A 25,367-nucleotide genomic window follows, 5' to 3' on the forward strand; every position below is an offset into this window, starting at 1 on the left:
GCTCGTGACATGGAATGAAAAGGGACGATCTACTTATTAGGGGCAATGGAAGTTCATTTCGTGTCAATAAGTAATGGCTGTAGAAAGTTCTGAAGCGAAACAAGGAAATCATATCCAAGATTTCGTGAATTGACCCACGGATCACCAAGTCAATAACCTCCACTGGAAGGATCCATTCGTGTCAAATATGGGGACGTGATGCTTATCTTTTCTTGCTTTCGTGACTATTACGTTTTCGGTTTGTTGTTTTGCTAGGAATTTCAAAATAATAGTTTATTAAAGTTGAAGGTAACTCCTTGAGAATCTTATACTTATGAAAATGAATTTTATCTTGAAACAGTTAATCTGAGCTCTCCGAACTTCATTTGTACTGAAATCTGTATTCCGCTCACGTAGTTGTGGTGTATAGTCTTTGAAACTTTGTTAACGATAGAAAAAAGAAGTAAACTTCTGAAAACTCACCGATTTACGTCAGTGAGTTTCATGACCAATACAGCTTTTATCTGCGATTCTTCACGTAATATTAGAGCTTTATATGACGTTGCAAACTTTTACAAGTTTTTTCTTCTTTCTCTCTTAACTGCGTAGTATAGCGCTAGAAATAAAACGACAAGCAAGCTATTTTTCTGCTGTGGTTTTAAACATTTGCAATTTCCCCCTTTTGGAATAACATTAGTTAAACACAATTATCTCTATATATTTTCGATGTTTTATACAGGTTGTCCCGAAACTCTGGTCTCATAGGAAATAGAATACACGTAGATGAATAATTAGAATCTAGCTAAATAAATTACAGAAAGTTGTCTGCTTTATATCCGAACATTTTTGATGGGTACTTACCTTAAGCAATACCACGCCGCCACCACCAATCATGTTCTATTAGACCACCATCATTATGGACTATCACATGGCATCTCAGTTTCCATTGCAGCAAACTCCGGCGCAGGACACGCATGGGAATTCTGCCCCACTCCTCCCTCGCAGGGTGCAAAAAATCCATTTTTTTATTTAAATCAAATCTTTCTCCTCGTATACACAAGTCGCGAACTAAAGAAAAAACATTAGACATTAGTATTAAATGTTAATTATGTCATTTAAGTGAAAGTATTGGTTTAATTTTGAATTAATCCGCAAACGTTAACCTATATCAATCCCAGTGTTTATTCAGCATTAAGGAAAACACATACAGCAACGTTTATCAACATGACACTTTTCTTTTCACGAAAATTACTGATATTTGGTCCACTCACCATGCTCGCACACTTGGAAGGTGTGCTGTGGCCGTTCGGCCTATTTAGCGGACCAGTTCCGTCGTTTTGGACAGTTCGTCCTGATGTGCGAAGTGCACCTTCCGAGATGTGTTCCGCAGCCTTATTTCGCAAAATGCGATGTAACGTAACCCTTATTCTCTAAGGGAGAGGGACACGTTCACTGCGCGGCAGACCAAAGGCTTGAGTGTCTACCAGTAATCTACTGGTGGAGGCAGCCTTGCAAGCGAGTCAAGACCTCCCGTGCTTTGCAAGCATGGTGTCCGGGCGTTGAGGCAAACTCACCTTCCACCCATCCCCACCATTACCCACATTCCTGAGTAAGCTCACACGGGCTATCGAATCCCGCGGTTTGATCCACTGCCCGGCAGAATCCAACCCAATTCCTTGATCCTTAGATATGCGCGAGGGGGTTTGTTTGCTCCTGGCTCTGCCTACTTCTATCGTTCAAAGGCCACCACTTTCCGCGAAGAGGTACCGCGCACACGACAAGATATTCCCATATCTCATCCCAGATCCAATGGTACATGTTAAGTCACAATTTGAGTTTGATGCCAACCCTTGTCCTACAGAATTTTCTCTCTTTTACTGGAATCAGAAACTGTTGCCCAGATACCTAAGATAGGCACTTTTCCCCAGTCACCGTTCGGTCCTTCTGCAGGCAGCAATCTGACATTCCCCTCCCGGTAGGATCGTCCAAGCAATACGAGACTTGCTTTAATTACAGTAGAGGTACACCGTGCATTACCAGAGCCAGTGACTATTGTACTCTGTTTATCTTTTAAGACGTGGTCATATGAGAGAGGAAATCCCTCCTGGTAGGCTCTTCCGAGCAATACGGGACTATTACTCTTTCGAGTGTTGAGGTACGACGAAGACGTTGAGACAGTCAGTATCTCCTCCCTGACCCAATGGTACGTGTAAGTCACCATTTGGGAGAAGGACCGTGGTCACCGCTCTCCCCCGGCTGGGCCATATACGAGGGGAGGCTGGAAAGTTCATGAAATCACCAAGAAGAAATTTACCTGGAAGAATCATTTTAATACACTATTCAACATATTTCCCCCGAGGCTCAGTACACTTTTCACAACGATGTTGAACATTTCTAACTCTTGCAAATAGGTCTTGTCGTGCTGTGCAAACCAGCCCAGCCCTCCACCTCCGCAATGAGTCACTCATCGTTGGAAAATGTTTGCCTTTGAGATGTGGGAAGAGGTGATAGTCGGAGGGGCCAGATCAGGTGAGTAGGGTGGGTGAGGTACACAGGTGAAGCCCAGATCCACCAGCAATTGCATGGCTTGATGGGTCTTGTGGGAGGATGCACTGTCCTGGAGAAACTGAACACCACTGCTCACTTTTCTCCGACGTTGTTTCTTCAGAGCCTCCTTCAGCTCAATCAAATAGTTGGAATAAACTCTAGCATTGATGGTTTCACCCTTTTAAAGATACTTGATAAGATCGATTCTGGCAGCTTCCCAGTTGATCTTTGTCTTCAGAACTTCTTCGGGCGAGGAGATCCACTGTGGCGCCACTCCATGGATTGCTGTTTGGTATCTGGATCATAGTAGTGCAGCCATGTTTCATCTTCTGTCACCAGACTGCGCAAGAACTCACCAGGGTTTTGAAACTTTTTCAAAATTTCCTGTGACATCTGCACCCGTGTTCTCTTCTGGTCAGCATTTAAACATTTTGGGATCCATTTGGCACTGACCTTCCGCATGTCCAAATATTCTGCTATTATGACACCCACACGCTCACGCGATATCTCCACACACGCAGCAATGTTTTTGATTCATGTGCGCCTATCCTCCGTGATCATGTCATGCACTTTGTCGATGTTTTCCGTGGTCACTTCACTTCAAGACCTGCCTGAGCGATGTTCATCTTCAGTCTCACAATAGCCAGTCTTAAAACGCCTCACTCACTTCGCTACTGTTGTATATCCAGGAGCGTGTTCCCCCACAGTATGCCGCAAAGTTTTATAAATTTCCATAGAGCAGTGGTTCTCAAAGTGGGGTCCGTGGGACCTAGCTAGGGGGTCCGCTACACCTAAAATCTGAAATGTGATGTAATAAAATGTAACTCGCAGCTGTTATGCAAGAAGTATTTTTAAGATTAAGAAACTGCAACTGTGGGCAGTACGAGAGCAAAACAATAACTATTCATCATTTCCAGTGTTCAAGGACTTAATTGATTCTTCAGGTGAAAAACTCTGCTGAAACGCACAAAACACTTGAAGGACACTTGAAAGCACTAGCTGCAAGTTTTCGAGAATATTTCCCTGTCTTACAACCTGGTAATGGTTGGATTGAAAATTCTTTCACTAATGTTGAAATCCATGACATACAGTGTATGAATATCTCTAACATAGAACAAGAACAGCTGTTGGAACTATTCTGCGATACTTCACATAAAAAAGTTTTCGAAGATAATGAACTTTGTAGGTTTTGGTTGCATGTGCGCTGTGAGTATGAAGAGTTGACTTAAAAAATATAGCAACAGTTGATGCCTTTCTTTACCACTTACTTACGAGGAAGGTCCATAAACCGTGAGAGTTGAATTTTGATGAAGATTAGTGACAAGATTCAGTTCGAGTTGCTAAGTAACGTAGTAATAGTCACTCGATGCGCAAATGCTTCGTTGAGCTGCTACACCGACGCCATCTTGAAATCCTGTAGGCAATGTCCAAGAATACCCTTTTAGCACAAAAATGAAAACGCATTTGATATATCTGACTTCAGTATTGTAAACCAAGGTAAATCATCTATATGTGAGAGTACTTCCAGTGCATGACCGCCATCTTAAAAGGCGCCATATTGAATCGTCGTCAAATATGATAAATGGAAAGGGGGTCATGTGGGGTATCAGATAGCACTGGAATTTACTCCTGAATTCATTTCCGTAACCAAAATTTAGATATATGTTTTCATTTCAGAGTTAAGAGCTTCCTCGCTCACAGGAACATACAAAAACTGAGCAAGTAAAATTTGTGATATGAAATGCGGTCGTGCAAACACTTGCATGATTTTAACTAATGCAATAGTAGTTATTTGATCTACAATAGCCACTATATAAATCAGATCTTGAGACTAGTGAGAGATATCGTTAATTAAATTGAAATGCCTGTAGTGAAAAATGGAATAGCAGCACTGTAACAAATTATACCTATTTCAAAATCGCTATATATATGAGTCTGTGTGTGTTGCGATTATGCATAGCATTTAAATGCTGTAATATAAGTTAGGTGCAACGGCACATATGACTTTACAAAAATATGTCTTGAAATTATTAGGAAATTGATAGAAAAATAACTGAAAAATTATTAGAAAAATAATATAAACTGGTGCACATAAGCAAATATTAACCTACTAAGCTTTTGACCTTTAGTTGTGATAACGGAGATTCAAAACGAAGTGATTAGCACACAGCATCATGGAGCAGTGCAAACACTTAACAATTGCATGTCACAATCTTCATGACCACAGACACTATTTTCTACTAGTCTTCAGAACATTTGTAAATGAACCAACTATTGCTCCTGTTACGTACTCACATTTCTGCCATGCATATGCAAGCATGTCCTTTAGGACTGGCGCACAAAATTGATGATACACAACAGAATGCATTTTCTTTATGAAAATTCTGCCATATAACTTGTACATCGAACAAGTGAACACCTGCTACAATCAGTTATTTATCACAGTTTTGATATGAAAACTAGTCTTGCCCTTATTATAAGCAAGTGTTTTATCGTTAAAGGTGGAAAGATGCAGATATTTAATTATTTTATATTGAAGGGAAAAGGAAGAAAGAGGCTTGTTTTATGGATTGCAAGTTGGAATTGAATCTTGTAATAATCTTTACTGCCACATATTCTTAGCAGTTGTGCGTGCATTCTCTTATCACTAATAGCAGAACAGACACAAGAAAAGTGAATTCTAAGTTTCCAGGTGTATCTTCTAAGAATTGGCTGTGAACTGATAATTTAAATCCCCTTCATTGTTCAATACGTCAGCAATAAATCGATTGTATTTAGAGAAACTGTCAATAAATACATTAAAGTATTTTAACTTCGTAATATGCACGGTAAATTATAGGTCGTCAAATATGAGTATTGGAAAGGAACGCAATATTCTGCAACAATGATGGTCTTTGCGTAAGGTTTCTAGATTGGAGAATAAAACTTAACACACTATAATGGACCACGAAAAATTGCCTAAAAGATATTTTTGGTTTGATACAATTCAACGTCCCACACGCCTGCTACGCTAAAGGAGACGTGGACCTACTGATTATAGTGGAATCCGAACCATTTTGGTCGTTCAACTAATATGTACCAGTTTATATAATTTTTCTAATATATATCCGAACAATTCCTTTGGTATTCTCTGCTTGTCATACTATTAGGCATGTGTTTCATCGACCAACAGCCTATTCCATCGCACTTTGAAATAGGTATAACTTGTAGCATGCTGATATTCTATTTTTCACTACAGAAATTTCAATTTAATTAAGGATTTATCTTACTAGTCTCAAGATCTGATTGGTATAGTGGCTATTGTACTGCATTAACTACTGCATTAGTTAAAATCATGCAAGTGCTCGCACGACCGTGTTTCATGACACAAGTTTAACTCGCACAGTTTTTATATGTTCCTGTGGGTAAGAAGGCTCTTAACTCTGAAGTGAAAACATATATCTAAATTTTGGTTACGGAAATGAATTCAGGAGTAAATTCCAGTGCTATCTGATACCCCACATGACCCCCTTGCCATTTATCATATTTGACGGCGATTCAATATGGCGCCTTTCAAGACGGCGGTCATGCACTGGAAGTACTTTCGCATATAGATGATCTACCTTGGTTTACAATACTGAAGTCAGATATATCAAATGCGTTTTCATTTTTGTGCTAAAAGGGTATTCTTGGACATTGCCTACAGGATTTCAAGATGGCATCGGTGTAGCAGCTCAACGAAGCATTTGCGCATCGAGTGACTATTACTACGTTACTTAGCAACTCGAACTGAATCTTGTCACAAATTTTCATCGAAATTAAACTCTCACGGTTTATGGACCTTCCTCGTTAGTTATGTGAGTAGACCTTTTCTGCTCTTTGCAGTATTAAAACCTTAAAGCAAAATCGTCTTAATGTGGAATCGGACCCAAGACTGATGGTAGCAAAACTTACTCCAAATTTGAATGCAATTTTGAAAAAAAAAAAAATTCATTTCTCATTAGTGACCCCACATTTTAGAGTATTGTTTATCAAGGAGATTTTCTTAAAAAGAAAAAAAAAATATTGATTTTTAGTCTTGAAAGTTACCGTATTTTGTATTGAGATTTCGTTCACTAGGAAATAATCATGTGTCTTTAGAATAAATTACTTTTTGTATTATTTTTCTTGATCATTTTCTTGTCAGTGGTAATTCTAATTAGTATATTTTTTTAAACACCATGTGAAATCTCAGATAGCATTGCAAAGAGGTCCACAGATCACTTTCCGAATGAACAGGGGGTCCGCGTTATCGGAAAGTTTGAGAACCACTGCCATAGAGGATTTGTCTTGCAGCACAAAAAACTTGATGACACTGCGAAGCTCATTCTTCTCGAATTTCCTTAGATCCTCCGCCATATCTTCTTACAGAACTTGTAACAAAGGAAATAACAATGATAAAATGATCATATACGAGATGTGAGGTTCACAATATATGACCTTTCTATGACTACAATGATATGTTTCAATTTTTATATCTTCTTGGTGATTTCATGAAGTTTCCAGCCCCCCTCGTACGCAGGGCCGGATTTAGCATTTTGGCGCCCCTAGGCCCAATAATTTTTTCCGCCCCCTAGTCTGGTTAAAGTTACTTTCCTAAAAACCTTTATTAAAAAAATATATCAGGCCTATATGTTAATTGCTTAAACACCACTCCACGATGCAATTTTATCATTGCAAGTTTTTTGAGGAATTTACTTGGTTCTGGGCTTAACAAAATACCGTTAAAACAAAATGCTAACAATAATGTATTAACAAAAGATTGGTGAACTTTACCAACAATTATTTGTTCCAATGAACTTCAAAATCAGAATGCTTAATTAGCCTGATTTTTTAAATCAATTCAAAAAATATGTTAAGTTATGGCTATTTATTTTTATTTCTAGATTTTTAAATTTTTTTTTCTCTCGGCCGTGCGCCCCCTGGGAGCTTGCGCCCATAGGCCCGGGCCTACCGGGCCTATTGGGAAATCCGGCCCTGCTCGTACGAGGGTTATTTAACTCGAACTGGCAACATCGCTACGATTGGAGTGTCGTGTGTGCAGGAGGCATTTTCGCCGATCCCAAGAGGTTCGTCCAATACATCGCTGAAGTAGCACTCTTATTGGCCACATACGGATGAAGTCGCAAAGATTCAAGTTCAACTTGCTACAATGCGTGTTGCTTTCGTTTCTCTGTTTAGTGTTTGTGCGTGTTTAAAAACAGAGTGAGGAGATTATCAATATTATTATTTGTGAAATACATTGCATTATAATTCTTGATTTATATTCACTTCTTACGCGGTACAAATAAATTATCCTTAAATAAGTCTTCGTCCAAATAAAAGTGTTATAAAACGCACTTCACATGAATGTTATTATTGACTGCAATTTTAACATTTTTATTAAATCACAGAGACAATATTAGCTGATGGTGCTCACAATGAATACACTGTCTTTTGCAGAAATCGTGCACTTTGTTATGCAACACCTTCTTTTCATTTCAAATTTACGTACAAAACTTGAGTTCCACTGAATTGATAGTGTAAGATTGAAAACGTCTTGGCCTTGTTACTTTTACAACGTACAAAAATGTTTCTAAGATTAACTTTACATTACACGCTCTAATTCGTCTATATTTGCATCCAAAAATAGGTCTGATTTAGAAGTATTTTGCGGCAAATAACGTTGTAGTGTCGTTATTGATAAGTTATGATCGATTCAATTGCACGAGAAATGCTCACCAACTTGAACTAGATGGCCATTATTAGCTAGCATTCTTTATGAACCACATAAGGATATCAAGTGGAGTATACAAAATAAATTGCATTATATTTCGTTGGAGTTTAGTATCCCTTTCAACACCAAGGTTATAATGAGACATGGACCTACTGCTTCACGCGGAATCTGAACCACATGGGATTACGCTGGGAATCGAATGCGAATCTCCTGGGCTAAAGACGCGTTCGTTAACGATATAGTCACGATATAGTTCCAGACAATGTAAAGTTAACCCTGCTTTTCTTTAGAATGAATATACCAGGGTCAACTTTACATCGCCTTAAACTTTAAACCAGTGGTTCCCTCTCGCTTTGAACTTCAAATGACCTTGAATCCGACGTGATGGAGGTTAACTGACCTCGGATTTGGAATCAGTGACCCCAAAAACCCTAGTATACCCTAGTGAAACTCGTTCATACTTCATACATAAAATGTCCACTTAATTATTTTTGAAGTTTACGATGGAGCATATGCCTTTAAGTGACGATAATAAGCGGATATCTAAAAAACGTGGGTTTTTTTGCCTTTGTGCCCATTGAGATCATGCGCGCCGACTACGTGGGTGCCCCGGGGCTCCGGCACCCATACAAATAATCTTGTGGGTGCGGCGCACCCAGATTATTTTTATTTTGGATCCGGGTTTGAACCCGTTTCTCTTCCGTTTAGGTGAGCCGTGTTACCACCTGAGCTAAGGCAGCCCCAACTTATTCTAATAGCATTTGTATATTTTACTTTATCACAGCACAGCTCTTTATGACAGTGTTCCTTAAAAGATTTTAAGTAAGAATAAATAAATCAAATATCGAGACTTCCCTAACACGTCCCGCATTGAGAGCTCCTCCGTGGCTAAGCGGTTAGCGTACGTGCCTTTGGCGTGGGAGGCCCGGGTTCGATTCCCGGCGGGAGCTCATGTGGTTCGGATTCCACGTTAATCAGTAGGTCCACGTCTCATATAGCCTCGCTGCTGAAAAGGGACGTTAAAATCAATCAATCAAATCAACGTCCCGCATTGATATGCACCCACATAAATTTTGGAAAGACGGCGCCGTTGATTGAAACTTTTCATCAGGGGAGCAAAGTACCCAACATGATGCAATATCAACCAATTTAACGGAAACCGGATTTCCATAAGCTCTGAGCGGGGTCCTTTCTCAATCAACACCATTCGCACATAAAGATTTATTTATCTTATTTAAATACAAAAAGATAAGAGTTCTTTTTTGTTGTTACTTTTACTAACAAGGGACGTCACCCAGGTGTCCGGCTCCGATTTCAATGAAATTTTGTTTTCTGATAAAGGGTATGTATGTGTTATTTGTGATGACAAAAAATTTTGCTATGGTGCATGTTTTCTATTAAAAAAAATATTTTTTAAGAGTTGTGATGTGGTTATTAGAGATTGCTGCAGAAGTCCCTTACTACCCTTTGTAAACGGAGTGTTAATGAGAGAACAATCATGTAGATACATATAAGGCTTAGGGGGAAGTCGTACGGTAGGTATGACCTTGACGGCAGCCATCTTGAAATCCGCCATTTTGAATGCCAAGTTTTTAAAATGGAAATAGGGTAATATGATACATACTTTCGGGCAAGAATTTAATCAGGAAAACAATGGTGAAGTTAATTTTAAGATATGCACATTTGGGGAAAAGTTACAGGCATTAATTGTTTATACTTACTATGAGCGTAAATCCTTTACGTCAGCTTCTAACTCGGAGTCTTTGCAAGTCTTCAAAATTCAGAAAGATTGCTGGATGTTTATCCCAACACTATTCATGCACTGACAAATCGCAACTCTTAAAAAATGTAATAAATTAAGAAAACATGAGCCATGGCAACAGTTGCAAAATGCAGTTGGAATCTTAAAACATGCGGTAAAAATTGAGCGTGTTGCCAATTTGAAAGATCGAATAATAGACGTTTGGTACACATTAGAGGCAATCCTATATTCATACTGGTTAACTATAGAACAAAAATAAGCATACCATTGGCTTTTTGAAAAAAAAAATGCTATTAAAATGAGGTGTCACATGCTATGGTTTTCATTTTTCAAAACTTCACTTTAATTTAAAATGGCGGATTTCAAAATGGCTGCTGTCAAAGTTACTCTTACGGTAACACTTGCCTCTAGGCATAATATGTATTACTGAAGCTTGTATTCACTTATTATTATTAAGGATTAAAAGCGGAGGTAAGGGACTTACGCACATAGCAAGTATAAACATTTAATATGCCTGTAACTTTTCCCCAAATGTGCATATCCTAAAACTAACTTTACCATTGTTTTTCTGATTAAATTCTTGCCCGAAAGTATGTATCATATTACCCTATTCCCATTTTTAAAAACTTGACCTTAATTCAAAATGACAGATTTCAAGATGGCTGCCGTCAAGGCCATACCTCCATACGACTTCCTCCTAGGCCTTATATGTATCTACAGGGTTATTCTTTCATTAACACTCCGTTTACAAAGGATAGTAAGAGACTTCTGCAGTAATCTCTAATAACCACATCACAACTCTTAAAAATTAAAAAAAAAAAAAAAACGTAGAAAACATGCACCATGGCAAAAACTTCTGGCATCACAAATAATGCATACATATCCTCTATCAGAAAACAAAATTTCATTGGAACCGGACATCTGAGTGATGTCCCTTGTAAGTAAATCAGATACTATAATTATTTGCGCGTGGGCAGATTATATTAAATTTGTACTCTATATTAATATTGTATAGCTGTAACTAATATCATTTCATATTATATATTAGTAGAGCTTCATGAATATACATACATGCTTGGACATTTCATGAATATCCAGTCAATCGACTTTACAAAATAAGATTAGTATCACTAAAACACATTTGTAGTAAATAATTGTTCTATTATTATTATTGCATTCGATTATTTTTGTTGAAGTTTAGCGTCTATTGTTAGCACCGAGGCTATACGAAACGCACCTATAGTTTAAGGTGAGATCCAAACCTCTGGCATGAATGTGAATTTCAATGCTCTCCCACCGGAAATCAAACCCGGGAGCCCGTACACTAAAGGCACACGCGCTAGCCACTAAACCAGCGGGAAGGGCTGTATGTGTATATATCCAATTGATATCCTTTACGTGAATATTCGAGGACAATCAAGTATATTATGTTCATTGAATATTCATTCTAAAACCTTAAATGTCAATGGACATGAAATGCACATTTTGAGTATACTAGTAATATGAATAACCAGTGTAGGTCCGTGCATCCCATGTGGAAATGATCAGGATAATTCCTGAAGTTATTCTGGTAGTCTGAGTTGTAATAGTTTTCTGATATGATGAGTCGACTTTGTTATTTATTACATACGCCGAAAAAGAGCTTTTTATATATGTGAGATTTTAATGTAACAGAATAACACCAGTAAATACTTCAATAATCCACTAATATTGATCCTCAAGAATTATAAAAAAAAATAGAAACCAGTGCAATAGAGATTTCAAGGTCAAATTGGAAATAAATAAATGACTATAACGTCAAGTAGGTATGCGACACTATTAACTGACGTTGAGTTAATGACAGTTATAACGATCTCCATTCTAATTAAACTTTTATCAGGCGAGTCTTTGATCTTGTTTTAGTGTTATCAGAATGTGTTTTTCTAAGTGACTTGGAATATAAATGCACAGACTTCTAGTATCAAGTCAATTGCATAGCACAATTTACAAGTTTATTATTTAGGGATTCCGTGGGTTATTAATTATTTATTTTAGTTAAATAATTCACAAGTGTGAGTGAATCAAGTGCTTCTTGAATGCAGGATGAAAGATGCCGTGTAATTAACACATTCAACATATATAAAGGTTCTATTTCAAAATTGCGCAGTATGGAAGGCATTAATAAGCTAAATCTCTATCTCTTTCACAACAACATCGACAACGTTTGGGAGGTGATTCTGACACCAAGATAGGACAAAAAGTATATACCAATCTAGGCGCACAAATGCTTCCTTTCAGAGTTATAGGCTGCCGAAAACAGAAAAAAGTGAACTTTAAAGGTCCATAGCTCCAAAACTATGGGACCTACCATAGTCGGATAAAGACTTATGTGCCCTATACGAATATCCAAGTTTCATATATATAGGGTGTTTCAAAACAACACCGACAACGTATGGGAAAAAGTATAGACCAATCTGGGAGCACAAATGCTTCCTTCCGGAGTTATAGGCTGCCGAAAACATGAAAAATAAATATTAAAGGTTAATAGTTCCAAAACTATGGAGGCTACCGTAGTCGGATCAAGACTTTACTTAGGAACTAATATGTGCGCTATCCAAATGTTTCAGGATCCTAAGATACTCACGCACACAGAGTGAGTTTGGCTACGGTCATATATAATAATTTGAAGTACTCACCAACTACCTCTATAAAAATTGTTGTGGAAGTACCGCAGGATTTTGAAACTTGGATATTCGTATAGGGCACATAAGTCTTTATCCGACTATGGTAGGTCCCATAGTTTTGGAGCTATGGACCTTTAAAGTTCACTTTTTTTTTCTGTTTTCGGCAGCCTATAACTCTGAAAGGAAGCATTTGTGCACCTAGATTGGTATATACTTTTTGTCCTATCTTGGTGTCAGAATCACCTCCCAAACGTTGTCTGTGTTGTTTTGAAACACACACACAAACGAATATATATATATATATATATATATATATATATATATATATATATATATATATATATGTATGTATGTATATAGGCTTATATACTTTTAAATGAAAAAGGGATATTCCTTGACTGTTTATTATAACCCCCTCTCTTCTCCCTCCAAAACTACATTTATATAAAAAGCTATTATTGAAAGGAAATAAGGGCCAGTTGTATTGGACACGACTATACATAGAGCGTTATCGAATACTTTTAAGCACTGAAAACTGTTATTTACTATTGGTATGAGCATGCAAGTGGTACCATTTGAAAGTCAGCTCTATTCTGAAGAGAATGAAGTATGAACCATGATCCTAGGATAAATAGTGACGATGCAGTAGCTGCTTGACTGAAAGTCTAAAAAATAGCCCAAAAAGCCGGGATCCGGAAAGGGTTAATTCTATCCTTGATTATTAAAAATACATATTTTTTTCCAGTAGAAGTGGTTGAACTAGACAGTAATATTCAAAATTGAATTTCGTCTATCTTGAAATTCCTTTATTGACATGTTATGAATCTATTGATCAAATAGAATAAATTTTTAAAGTAAATTATATTTTAACTTAGGAAAAACTGCTAAAAATCAGCTTATTTATTTGGGAGTTACGAGTAACTAATTATATGAACTATAAGAAACTTCTGGTTCGTTGGTACAAAAACAAAAGCTTTCTATTTCACTTGCTTTTTGTCGATCCAATCCAGTGAGAACTTTCCTATTATCTATTTCCTTAAAATACATTTTTCAGCCTACTATTTCCTATTTTTCTAGTATAGATTGGCCAGGTGGAAAACTTCTGTATCTTCCTGTCTATTGGATAGGAGAAACCCTTCCAATCTCTTCCCTCGATTTGACTAGCATAATATGACCAAGTTTGTCATTCTCCGAGATCTCGTTGCATGTTGGCACTTCCTTTTGACAAAAATTGAGATTGTTTACATTTCAGTTTCTCATCTAGAATAACACACACACACACACACATACACATACACATACATACATACATATATATATATATATATATATATATATATATATATATATATATATATATATATATATATATATATATCAGGGCATTTTTTAAGCTACCTTTTTTGTATCCAAATGGATACCCAGGCCCAGCAGTTTGGATACTCAGTGCACGCCATAAATCTTTAAATTACTGTGAGAGTACTTGAACAATAAATTACTGTACATTTGAAATTACTTCAATATACTTAGGTTTTGTGACTTAGCTTGTATTCTGTGGATAAATATAAAATTGGAGAGTTTTGTTCTTGAAATTTCAGATATTCCTCGTTCCTTCGTTTTGCGTACTCATTTGTCTACCACTTTCATTCTACAATACTCTAATACAGAAAAAGTTAATAGACCGACTAAAGAGGTAGAAAGGTTGAAGCCGAACTCTCATATGTAACGGTCCAAATGACGTTTAACTTTATATACCTTTTGAATAGTCTCTGAGAGAAAATAACAAGAAAACAATTTGCTGTTTGGATATCTAATTTTATAAAATGGAATTTTTACTTAGCTTACAATACTGTTTTGGTTCTTTACAACTAAGACTCATTATTTGTGATAAAATATTTTAAATTGACCTTTTACACTTTTGGGAAACACTTTGCGTTGCGTTGGGGAACGATAGCCAGTTGTGTTTCTGACGTAGCAACCTTAGGTCAGAAACGGCGATATGTAGAGCAAGAAGGAGCAGCTGATTCAGTGTGTCAACGACGATGTTTTTTAAGTGAAAATCTCTCACGCCGAATGATTAATGTAGCTACGTGAAATCAAAGCCAGGATTATTGTTTGTCATCTATAAGGTAGGCTCACGTGTTAGAACATACTTGAGGCTAAGCTAACCTATCTGTTGAAGAGGAGATTATGGTAAATACGAAGGAACTTGAACGACAGACTAGTTAGGCTTGCCATGTTTGTTTTGTTTTGCTGCGTGTATGGTTTCTGCAGAAAATTGAATATCAAATTTCCTAAAATCCATATCGTTTTATTGAGAAGAAGCGATCACAGGCGCTTTTCCCTTTAAAGTCAGATTGCCTTTTATTCTTTACCATCACATGATTGTTTCACTCATCCTACCGTCACACTGATCTACTATGCACTATATTGTTGATATTAATTTGATGCGACGCATATTAAGTTATAAACTTTGATGAAACAACTTCTGATTTTTTGCTTAGGTTGGATTATATATTGACAATGTGAGTGCATTGATTATACATACATAATGTTGAAGTCGTTATTTTAGAGTCCTATTGAGACTGGCTTTCAGCTATTCCTGAGCTACGCTCGTGCATTCGTAATTTGGTCCCCTTTCCAGAGATTTCCAATTTTCATTATTACCCAATTGCAATCTTCCCAAAGATTGTTCTCTTTAACCTAACCTGCTTTATCCTGGTCTATTTCCTTGCAACCAAACATTTCGTGTCTGTTATGGGCAATATCGGTAATTGAGATTTGTTCAAGCACATTTTCTGACATAATTAATAGATGGCACAAACTTGAAAGAAAGTAAGATTGTCCATTAAGTACAAAGAGCTGATTTTAACAATCTTTGAACCTCTTTAATGCACAGTTGCCTTCAGTGGCAGATTTACGCCTGCGGGGAAGGGGCTGAGATCCTCCAAACTTTAGGATTTCTATAGAAAACGAATTAAACGTTACTCATAATCTTCAAGCCTCGCCCCTAGTATTTTGAGATTTCTAAACACGAAGTATTCCTAAGAGAAGCCCATACCAAAATATTTTTCTAAATCTGTTGCTGGTTACCTTTGTGCCCATCCCCTTTTCTCCCTTATACTCAGATATTAGAATCTCTAATACTCAGATTATAGTCACTGTGTACTTTTCCGTTTTTTCTTCAGTGCGAGTTTTCCTAAATATTGCCAGAAATGTTTCCTTTCGTTTGGTAATTTTACGAACAGTGATTGAAATGCTAGAAAATGATTGAAAGTTTGCGACAGTTAAATTGATAGAAAGAATCCCTTATGTCACAAAACATAACAAATTGAAAACCTTTCTCATTCTGTGTAGCGTTACACAATTAATGGACTGTCCTAATAGTATCTAATGCCGAAATCTCTAATACACTGCATGCATTCTATTTTCGTAGGAAAGGTAGGGCTACATGCAATGCTCTTGTATTGATGGCGATGTGTTGAATTGGAAATGAAACGGTTAGTAGAAGTCTGACCAATACGTCATTTTGTATGTAATTATTTCAAAAGTGTACTTTGTACAAAAATGCACTTTAAAAAATCTCTGCTGTATGTGTCAAGGGCCCTTTTGTGCCTGGATACCCAGTAGCGATTTCTTAAAAAAATGCACTGATATATATATAAACTATTTCAGTATATGTTGAAGTAGCTTAAAGATTATAAAAGCAGTTAATTAGTTTTAGAAGACAAACTTTTTTAAACATTAAAAATACACATATGTGAGTAGCGTGCGAAATATGCAGAAATGTCTATAAGTTATTTTGTTTCAAAACAAATTCGAGATCATTACTCATTCTCGAATCATAGGCTTCTGACATCATGCTCTGCAATAGTCGGCGCGCTTGGAAGTGTATAAGCTACAAGTGGGGTCAGAAAAGATTAATTAAATGTACTTTGTAATATTAACTAATCTTAGTTTAATAAATCATAGGTATATATGTTATATATAGAATAGAAGTAAGATACTGTAAGCTCGAAGTGTACTATATTGACACCGAGCTTAATTTTAAAAAATAAAAAATCAGTTCTTTAAAATTGCAAAATTCGTTCTTTCATTTTTTATGTTAAATTTCGTTATTTGCACTGATACGGTGCAGGGCATGAGGGATAGGGTTCGTTTATAATAGTTGGAGACTTTCGGATTGAGTAATATTTAGACGCTTTTAGTTTGAATAATAGGGAAATTATTTTCATGACAATTATGTGATATAATAAGAAAGGTCTTTAGCTTCGCTGTGAGAACATATTTTATAAATTGTATACAGTTTTGTATACTGTACGCATTAAAATGCTACTTTTATGTTTGTGGCCAGTTCCTTCGACAATGCACGGCCGCATGCGCATCCAATCATAAGAAAACATTGCCCCCGACAAAACCGGTGTCGGCGATGTCGCCGACAATATCGGGGCCTTGGCCGACAGCATCTGAGTGTCGGAGGATCGGCCGATAATATCGGTGGCGTGTGCAAGCTACGATTTGAGTACATTGAAGTCTATTCCACCGCCGACATTATCGGCGCTTTCACCGATATCGTTGCCGTGTGCAAACGCACTTAGAGTAAGCGTAAACAGTTCTTGTCAATATCTGATTTAAAGTGTATAAAACGTTAGTACCTCACTCCCTGTGTCCGCCAACACATGTTTCACGTTATTTCTCAGGAAGTTTGCAACACTGATCTCCGTTTACAATCTCTTTTGTCTTTATTTTCATTGTTGCTTCCAATGACGATATCCAATTTAGGTCATACCATTTACAAAAACAAAACTTTCTCTTGGATTGACAACAATGTTCATCCAATGATGTTCATCAGTACACGGGCAGATGTCGTTCTTTTTCTAGTTCCTTCGTGCAAAGTTTTGTTTCTCTGCCTCTTTTAGGTTTTCCGTTATCACGGTTATAAATTCTAAATTATATTAAAATGTGGAAACGTCATTTCATGACTGTCGTCAAGTCGGCACGGATTAACGTTTTCATAAAGAGCTGCTATTTCACTAATGCGTGTTTACGGTCACATAGAATACATTTGGGGGTGTGCGTATCGCAACGAAATTACCCAATATATATATATTTGGTCTAGGAATTAATTCGTGCGGGTGGACAAGAGATGGCGCAACGAACGGAGCGTCCCACAGTTCCGTGTATCCACACATGTGTTGCAAACCCCTGTCATCGCGTATCGTTCGTAGTATAGGGCAGTGGATTAAAGCGTCAACAACACCAGTTTGTAGTTAAGTGAACATGGCGCAATTTGTGCCTGATAAAGTGTTTTTGCGGGGTGTCCTGCTGCATTACTTTAACATGCAGAAAAGTGCGACTGAAAGTCATCGTATTTTGGTGGAAGTGTATGGTGACCATGCTCTAGCTGAGCGAACGTGTCAGAAGTGGTTTGCACGGTTTAGAAGTGGTGATTTCGGCTTGGCAGACCAAGAGCGAGCTGGACAGCCAAAAAAATTTCAAGACGAAGAATTGACAGCATTGCTCGAGCAGGATTCGTGTCAAACGCAGGAACAACTTGCAGCAGCATTAGGCGTTGATCAAACAACAGTCTCCAAACGCTTGAAAGCCATGGGAATGATTCAAAAGATGTCACATTGGGTTCCACATGAATTGAAAGACAGAGACGTTGAAAGACGAAAAACCATTTGCGAATTGCTGCTTCAACGACAGAGCAGAAAGGGGTTTCTGCATCGAATTATTACGGGTGATGAGAAGTGGATCCATTACGAGAACCCTAAACGAAAAAAGGCCTGGGTGAAACCAGGTGAACCAGGTCCATCACAACCAAAACGAGATATTCACTGTGCAAAGGTTATGCTGTGCATATGGTGGGATATGAAAGGTGTAGTGTACTATGAGCTGCTGCAACCGGGTGAAACTATGAATGGAGAACGTTATCGACGACAATTAATGCGTTTGAAGCAAGCTCTGGCCAGAACACGACCAGAATGGAAGAACAGACATGATAAACTTATTGTTCAACATGATAACGCTCGCCCACATGTCGCAAAACCGGTCAAAACCTATTTAGAAAATGTCGGATGGGAAGTTTTACCCCACCCGCCGTATTCACCAGACGTTGCTCCTTCGGACTACTACTTGCTCGATTGCATGAACAACGATTTGATTGGACAGCGGTTTACTTCTTCAGAAGATATCGAAACATGGGTCTCTGACTGGATCGCTTCCAAGGATGAGGACTTCTTTCGCCACGGAATCCGTACATTGCCTGACAGATGGGCGAAAGTGGTGGCTAGCGATGGACAATATTTTTCTTAAGGTATTTATGTATTTTGTGTTTGTACTACAGCTTCAATGTGTGCGTACCAACCGCACGAATTAATTCGTAGACCAATATATATATATATATATATATATATATATATATATATATATATATATATATATATATATATATATATATATATATATAATTTACAAATAAATAGAATACACCAAGTTTCTGTGTATAAAGAATAATATACTCATTTATTCTTTATAAGAATAAATATAAACATTTCCGGCATAAGCATATAACAAAACCTGCCTAGCAAATTTGAACAGGACTCGCAAAAATTTCCGTTGAAGATTTTAAAGTTAACCATGATAGATCTATGAAAAAAAAAAAATAATAAATAAGGTGCACACATATAACGGACATAGTGAGATAAAATAAAATGTTGTACACAGGAATACCGTACTCAGTTACAGTATTTATTTATGCTACGAATTAATGCACATGAAATTTACAATGAACAAAAAAGCCTACATATGGTTTCAAAGGCCAAGACAAAATGTAGATGCTATGCCCTTTTCAGCGCTCCTACCTCTATTTTTGGCTTTCTTTTGATCTGTTGTGTATATTATGCTCCTTGTTCCGTATCTCTAGACCAGCTAGAGAATGAGTTATTGGTATTTCGGAATAACTATGTAAATTGCACTTCGTTCAAAAACTCGCACGGTATCTAGGGCCGCCTTATGTGGCGGTGGACTAAAGGTCAAATATGTAGGGTAACAAGTAAACGAAGACCTTTTCAGACAACGTAGTTCATATACCTAACCTCTCACAGAATGTCTAAAATTTTTCTAAATGCTGCATTCCGAAACTTGAAAATTTCCATTAAAAATTATATTTTAACATCCGTTCGCAACACAGGTTCCACCTATCAAGAGAATTTAACACTTTTTTTTTTTTTTTTTTTTTTTTTATACCTATAAATTCATGGGACCGTGGAATATTTCCGTTTATTAAGGGGCCTGTTGAAGACAGCTTTTAGGTCTACTGTATTATGTTCGTGTTTAAAAGAAAATAAATCCATTTGAAATTACTTGTGTATCCAATTATGTGTATATCCTAGAATATTTTCTTCTAGCGTAACATTGTCCGTTTCAAACAGCAATAATTTATATTGTATAATATTGATACTTTAAACGGAATAAAATGATTTGAGCGGGACAAAGAGTATGAATGGGAAGAAGGTAAAGTTATCGAAAACATAACAGAAGACTTAGTAGGAAAGTTACGTTTCGAGAGACCGAGGTGCGAATCAAAGCAACACTCTCATAAACTCCTTAAAGGAAAACTCGGGAACTTGTCTTATAATGTAACTATTGCCACAAATTTTAGATTTTGTAAAGCAAATATTTTAATTAATTTAGAGCTCATTTTGAAAAGGAGTGTTCATTTCTTCCCGAAATACATTTTTCAACGGTTTCTTTGGGATGAACTCTGTCGAGTTGAAAAAAAAAAAAAAAGCCACATCTAGGTTGTTTCATAGTTGTATAAACTCCTTACCAGACTTGAAACTGCTATGAAAATATAAGAAGGCCTAAAATAGAGCGCTTCTCAAATTTGAGCTTTTGCTGTCGAACAATATAGAAATGGCCTCTTCTGAAAACAAGCTTGCTTACTTTGAAAATATTACTTGTTTCGCACCAACTTTGCAAAATATATTTTCTTCTTGAATTGTTAACGTCTCTCAACTTCAGTTTTCAGAAGATAACTCCTAGAAGATTTTTCGGGCCAATTTAGTTGTAGTGCGACATCTTTTTTTCAATTTTTGTCCATTTTTGTCCATACAAGAAAACTCATTGTACAGTCTGCAGCAAAAAACCTGCAACATGAGCATGTAAGTTTATTGTGAAACGACGAAGTCTTTTGTTCCAAAATAGTTGTGCAGGGGAGAACGCCGAGGTTTCTCCTGGCGTGATTTGTGCCACTTAGATGTTATGTTGATTCCTTGTGCTGTTAGGCGTAGTTTCACAATAAACTTACTTGCTCACGTTGCAGGTTTTTTGCTGTGGACTGTACCATTCAAATTAACAAGGGAGGACCATTTCAAAATTTCAGCTACTTCGATCACCTGTAGTGCGACATCTTCAAATTCGAATTTTAACTAGCTCAGAATTTTGTCCATTTTTGTCCACCCACGAAAAAAAATTGTACCATTCAAATAAACGAGACAGAGCCATTTAAAATTTGGGTCACTTCGATCACCTATAGTGCGACATCTTCAAATTCGAATTTTAATTAACCCAGAATTTTGTCCAGCTTCCGTATATTTTTGTACATCAAAAAATTTGTACCATTCAAATTAACAAAGGAGGGCCATTTCAAAATTTTGGCCACTTCGATTACCACAAATGTGACATCTTTAAATTCGAGTTCTAACTAGCTTAGAATTTTCCCTATTTTGTAGATTTTGTACACCAAGATAGTTGAAATTCGAATTTGAAAATGTTTCATTACAGGTGATCCAAGTGGCCAAATTTTTAAATAACTGTCTCTGGTTTATTTCAATGGTACGGAATTTAATCTTGGTGGTACAAAAATGTTCAAAAATTCGACAAAATTCTGAGGTAATTAAAATTCGAATTTGAAGATGCACTACAGGTGATCTAAGTGGCCGAAATTTTGAAATGGCCCTCTCTCGTTTATTTAAATGTCACAATTTTTTTTCTTGGGTGGACAAAAATTGGACAAAACTCTGAGCTTGTTGAAATTCAAATTTGAAGACGTCGCACCACAACTAAATGGACCCAGATTTTTCTTTTGGTATTCTTATACTGTTACAGGACCACACAATTCCAAATCCACACACTCACACACAACAATAGCAAAAGATCCGAGATAGGTGACGTAGAAATTTTGTTGTAAGTGTTTTGACACCGTTACTTATATTTTCTTCCAAAATGGTGACAGTCACCCATCATTGCCAGGAAGATGAATTACTCACTCCTTTCTTATTCTCCTTTCACATTGCCTTGGAAGATATTCTAAATCTACAACAATGAACCATTTAAAGATCTTGAGTCTATTTATAGTAGAAACTTTAAATTCCATTTATGGATAAAGTTGTTAGATGTTAAAAGTTATAAATTTGGTTGTTCCTTTAAATATGCATTTATATGCATTAACGATATAAACATGCACTAACCTCCAAAATATGTACATATATGCACTAGAAAACTCTGCTATCTTATCCCAAAACATCTGAAACGAATTTCTGTTTAAAGAGCATATCAATATTACATCAAGAAAAAAACATGCAAATATGCAAAAATCCGAAGTCTAACAATGAGTCTCGGAAGCCACAAACTCTAGAAACGGCCCGTTTTTGGTGGTCAATTCCAAATTTTGTGGAGATTTATCAGTTCTTATTCAAATTTTGGAGAAAACGAGCCGTCGTTTTTCTATTTAACGCTTTAGAAGTCGTTTTAAGCCCACAAAAACGTTGCTAAAGTTGACATCCTTGTTAGGCAACCAGCAGAAGAGCTACGTATAACAGGTTGACGGACGTTACAGGTCTTTGCTGTAATCTGAACGGCAAAACCTATTGTATATTAGAAACTTTAAAAACCTGTAGAGTGCAGTGAGGCGTACTCGAATATGGATTTATAAAAGAAAAAAGTATTTCCATTTGATATTATCTATGACTTCTCCAAGCTTGCCACAACTCAAACATCTACACATTAAAATGGTACATTTATATGTTGGTCTATAGCAGTTCACTCTCTTTGTTAATCCTCTTTTTTTTTTTTTTTTTTTTTTTTTTTTTTACTTGTGTATGTAAAAGGAGATGTAGAAATGCAGTGAGGAAGTAGGAAGGAGATTCATGCTCACGCAGATTCAGCTAATAATAATAATAATAATAATAATAATAATAATAATAATAATAATAATAATAATAATAATAATAATAATAATAATAATAATAATAATAATACTTCCGTCCAGAACAGATCAGTGTCACATCAAATAAGCCATGCTTAGTTATTATTACCAACTGCTAATGGCATTATTTTCGCAACGGAACACAGTCAATTTGGTAATACCGTCGTCAGTTCTAATTACATTTTTATTACGAGAGCTATCAATTTACGAGAGCTACATAGGAGATGGCAAGAGCTTGCACACGCACTTATCATCAGAGGCGCGTGAAATTCCAAACGGTATTGACAACGTATCTTACTTTTAATAATAACCCTCGTGGTGCGAGCGGTCCCGGTTTCAATTTCAAGTGGGACACGCGGTCGAAAATGTGTAAGAGCTTTTTCAGACCAGCCATCCTGAGTGAGATTTTTCCTGAATTTTCCTCGTATACACCAGATAAATGCCGAGACGGTACTGAACTTAAGATCCTAAATCGCTTCGTCCCTTCCTTACTCACTTGCTCTGATAATGAGCTCGCCGAGGGACGTCGTCCCTCATACGTGACGGGCTTACGGCCATAGATGCCGCTAAAGACTAGAAACGTGTAAAAATAAATAACCCTCGTATATTTTGATATCCACTATCTTAATAATTCTTGATTTCCAGTAATTAGATTTTTCGAGAATTTGATATTTTTTGATAATCTGTACTTCTATGGTATTTTGGTATTCAATATTTCAGTATTTCAGCATATTTCGATATTGTTTCTATATTTTGATAATCGATGTTTTTGATATTTCGATACATTTATCAAACCTTAATAATTTGTCAATATATTTGATATATAAGTCTGGATATCGCATAGCCCTGGCTAGTTCTGAACATCTGTATGTGCCAACATGTAGAAAATGTGGAGCCTTATATCCAGCACCCTTTGTGCATCTTATGGTTCTTTACCTTTTACGCATCTTTAAAAGCAAGAAGAAGCGTACGCACCTTTGGCATGGGAGACCCGGATTCGAACCCTGGCAGGAGCTGATATGGTCCCACTAGGTCCATATCTCATATAACCCCACTGCTGAAAGGAATGCTAAACTTAAAATCAAATGATGAAAAAGCAAGGAGAAAATATTTTCTTTTCCTTATGGCTGTTCATATGGTGAGCAAAGCGCTGAGGAAATTCATAAAGGAATCTGTGATGAAATGCAGTACCGCTGTAGAAGTGCTTCACAACTATGTGCGATAGTTGTAACAAGCTAGAATCTTCTACTAACCGTAATTAGGACAGATTCTTCTAAAATGATGGGCTTGAAAAGGAAATTTTATACATTCACATAGGAAACACGTATGTTTAGGTTTGTGTTTTATAATTTTATACTTTAGAACCTCCTGCTCTTATCCTAATTGCATTAGATGCATAGTTTGTACATTATTTTCTTCAGAATTAACTTTTCTTTTTCTAATGACACCACATGCACTTCCAGTTTGCAAAATTCGGGAGTATTCCCTGATTGTCTTTTCATAAAAGGAGTTTTATTTTTCGGAACGTCCCTAGGAAAGTCTAGAGTGCTAGCACTTAAAGAGAAAAATCTTCCTTGGCATGCGCGCCGACTACGTGGGTGCTCCGGGGCTCCAGCACCCACAAAATTTTTAGTTTGATAGAAACAAAATAAATATTACTCACTTGCCACTATCAAAAAATAATAAGCAATTGAGACGGAAGTTAAAATTTCTAACCTGTAAACAATTGTTTGTTTCAAATATGCTTGTGCAAAGTCAATCAAGCAATACACTCCCCCCTTCCTTGCCTGTTTCTAGACTAGTCAAAGGCAGTTCCTACAATAAAAAAAAAATAATTATATTGTGAATAGAATCGAGCACATCCCTATATGACTTGGTTCATAAAAGATTTTAACTAAAAGGAAATCAATCAAAAATCTCGAGACTCCTCTGAAAACATATAAAACGTGCCGCCATTGATATGCACCCACGTTTATTTTGGAAAATCGGCACCGTTGTTTCTTGGATGTTCTTGCCTAAATATTTTTCGAATTATTGAAATATGGATAGTAGATATAAAGGAGGGAAAATCGAATCCTGTGTACGAAATTGGTAAAATTAAAAAAGCAAAACAACAAATCATAGATGTTAGGAAGCTTGTGCTCGTGCCCTTATTACTTTAGATTCATGATTTGTACGTCATTGACTTTTGGACAAATCTTGCTTTCTCATGATGCCAGCTGCCCCACGAATTCAAAAGTCGGGTGATAAAAATAAATTCGTGAAATTATATGTTAAAAATAATGGACTTGTTAAATTTCTGTTTGCAGTTTTGTTGACAATGTATTTCATTTTATTTTTCAGATTGTGCTATTATTTGAACTATTCATTCCACTCGTATTATTCTTTATTCTGATCGCCATTAGACGGAAACAACCAGCATCTCCTGTGAATTCAAGTAAGATTCTTTTCTATAGTCATACTCCAAAT

The 25,367-nt window shown here is 36.6% G+C and overlaps 1 protein-coding gene across 4 annotated transcripts in view; it reads left to right on the plus strand.

Moving 5' to 3' along the window:
- The window catches only part of LOC145685785 (ATP-binding cassette sub-family A member 2-like), a 203,752-nt gene that overhangs the window by 40,816 nt on the left and 137,569 nt on the right, over nt 1-25,367 (plus strand). For all 4 annotated transcript variants that reach the window (XM_081758317.1, XM_081758345.1, XM_081758336.1 and 1 more), the window contains exon 3: nt 25,242-25,335. In XM_081758317.1, the coding sequence (XP_081614443.1) occupies nt 25,242-25,335 (94 nt within the window). The remainder of the gene's footprint in view (nt 1-25,241; nt 25,336-25,367) is intronic.

The sequence above is a fragment of the Thermobia domestica genome, chromosome 1 (genome assembly GCF_964235325.1).
Source record: "Thermobia domestica chromosome 1, izTheDome1.hap1.1, whole genome shotgun sequence".
Taxonomy (NCBI): Eukaryota; Metazoa; Arthropoda; class Insecta; order Zygentoma; family Lepismatidae; genus Thermobia; species Thermobia domestica.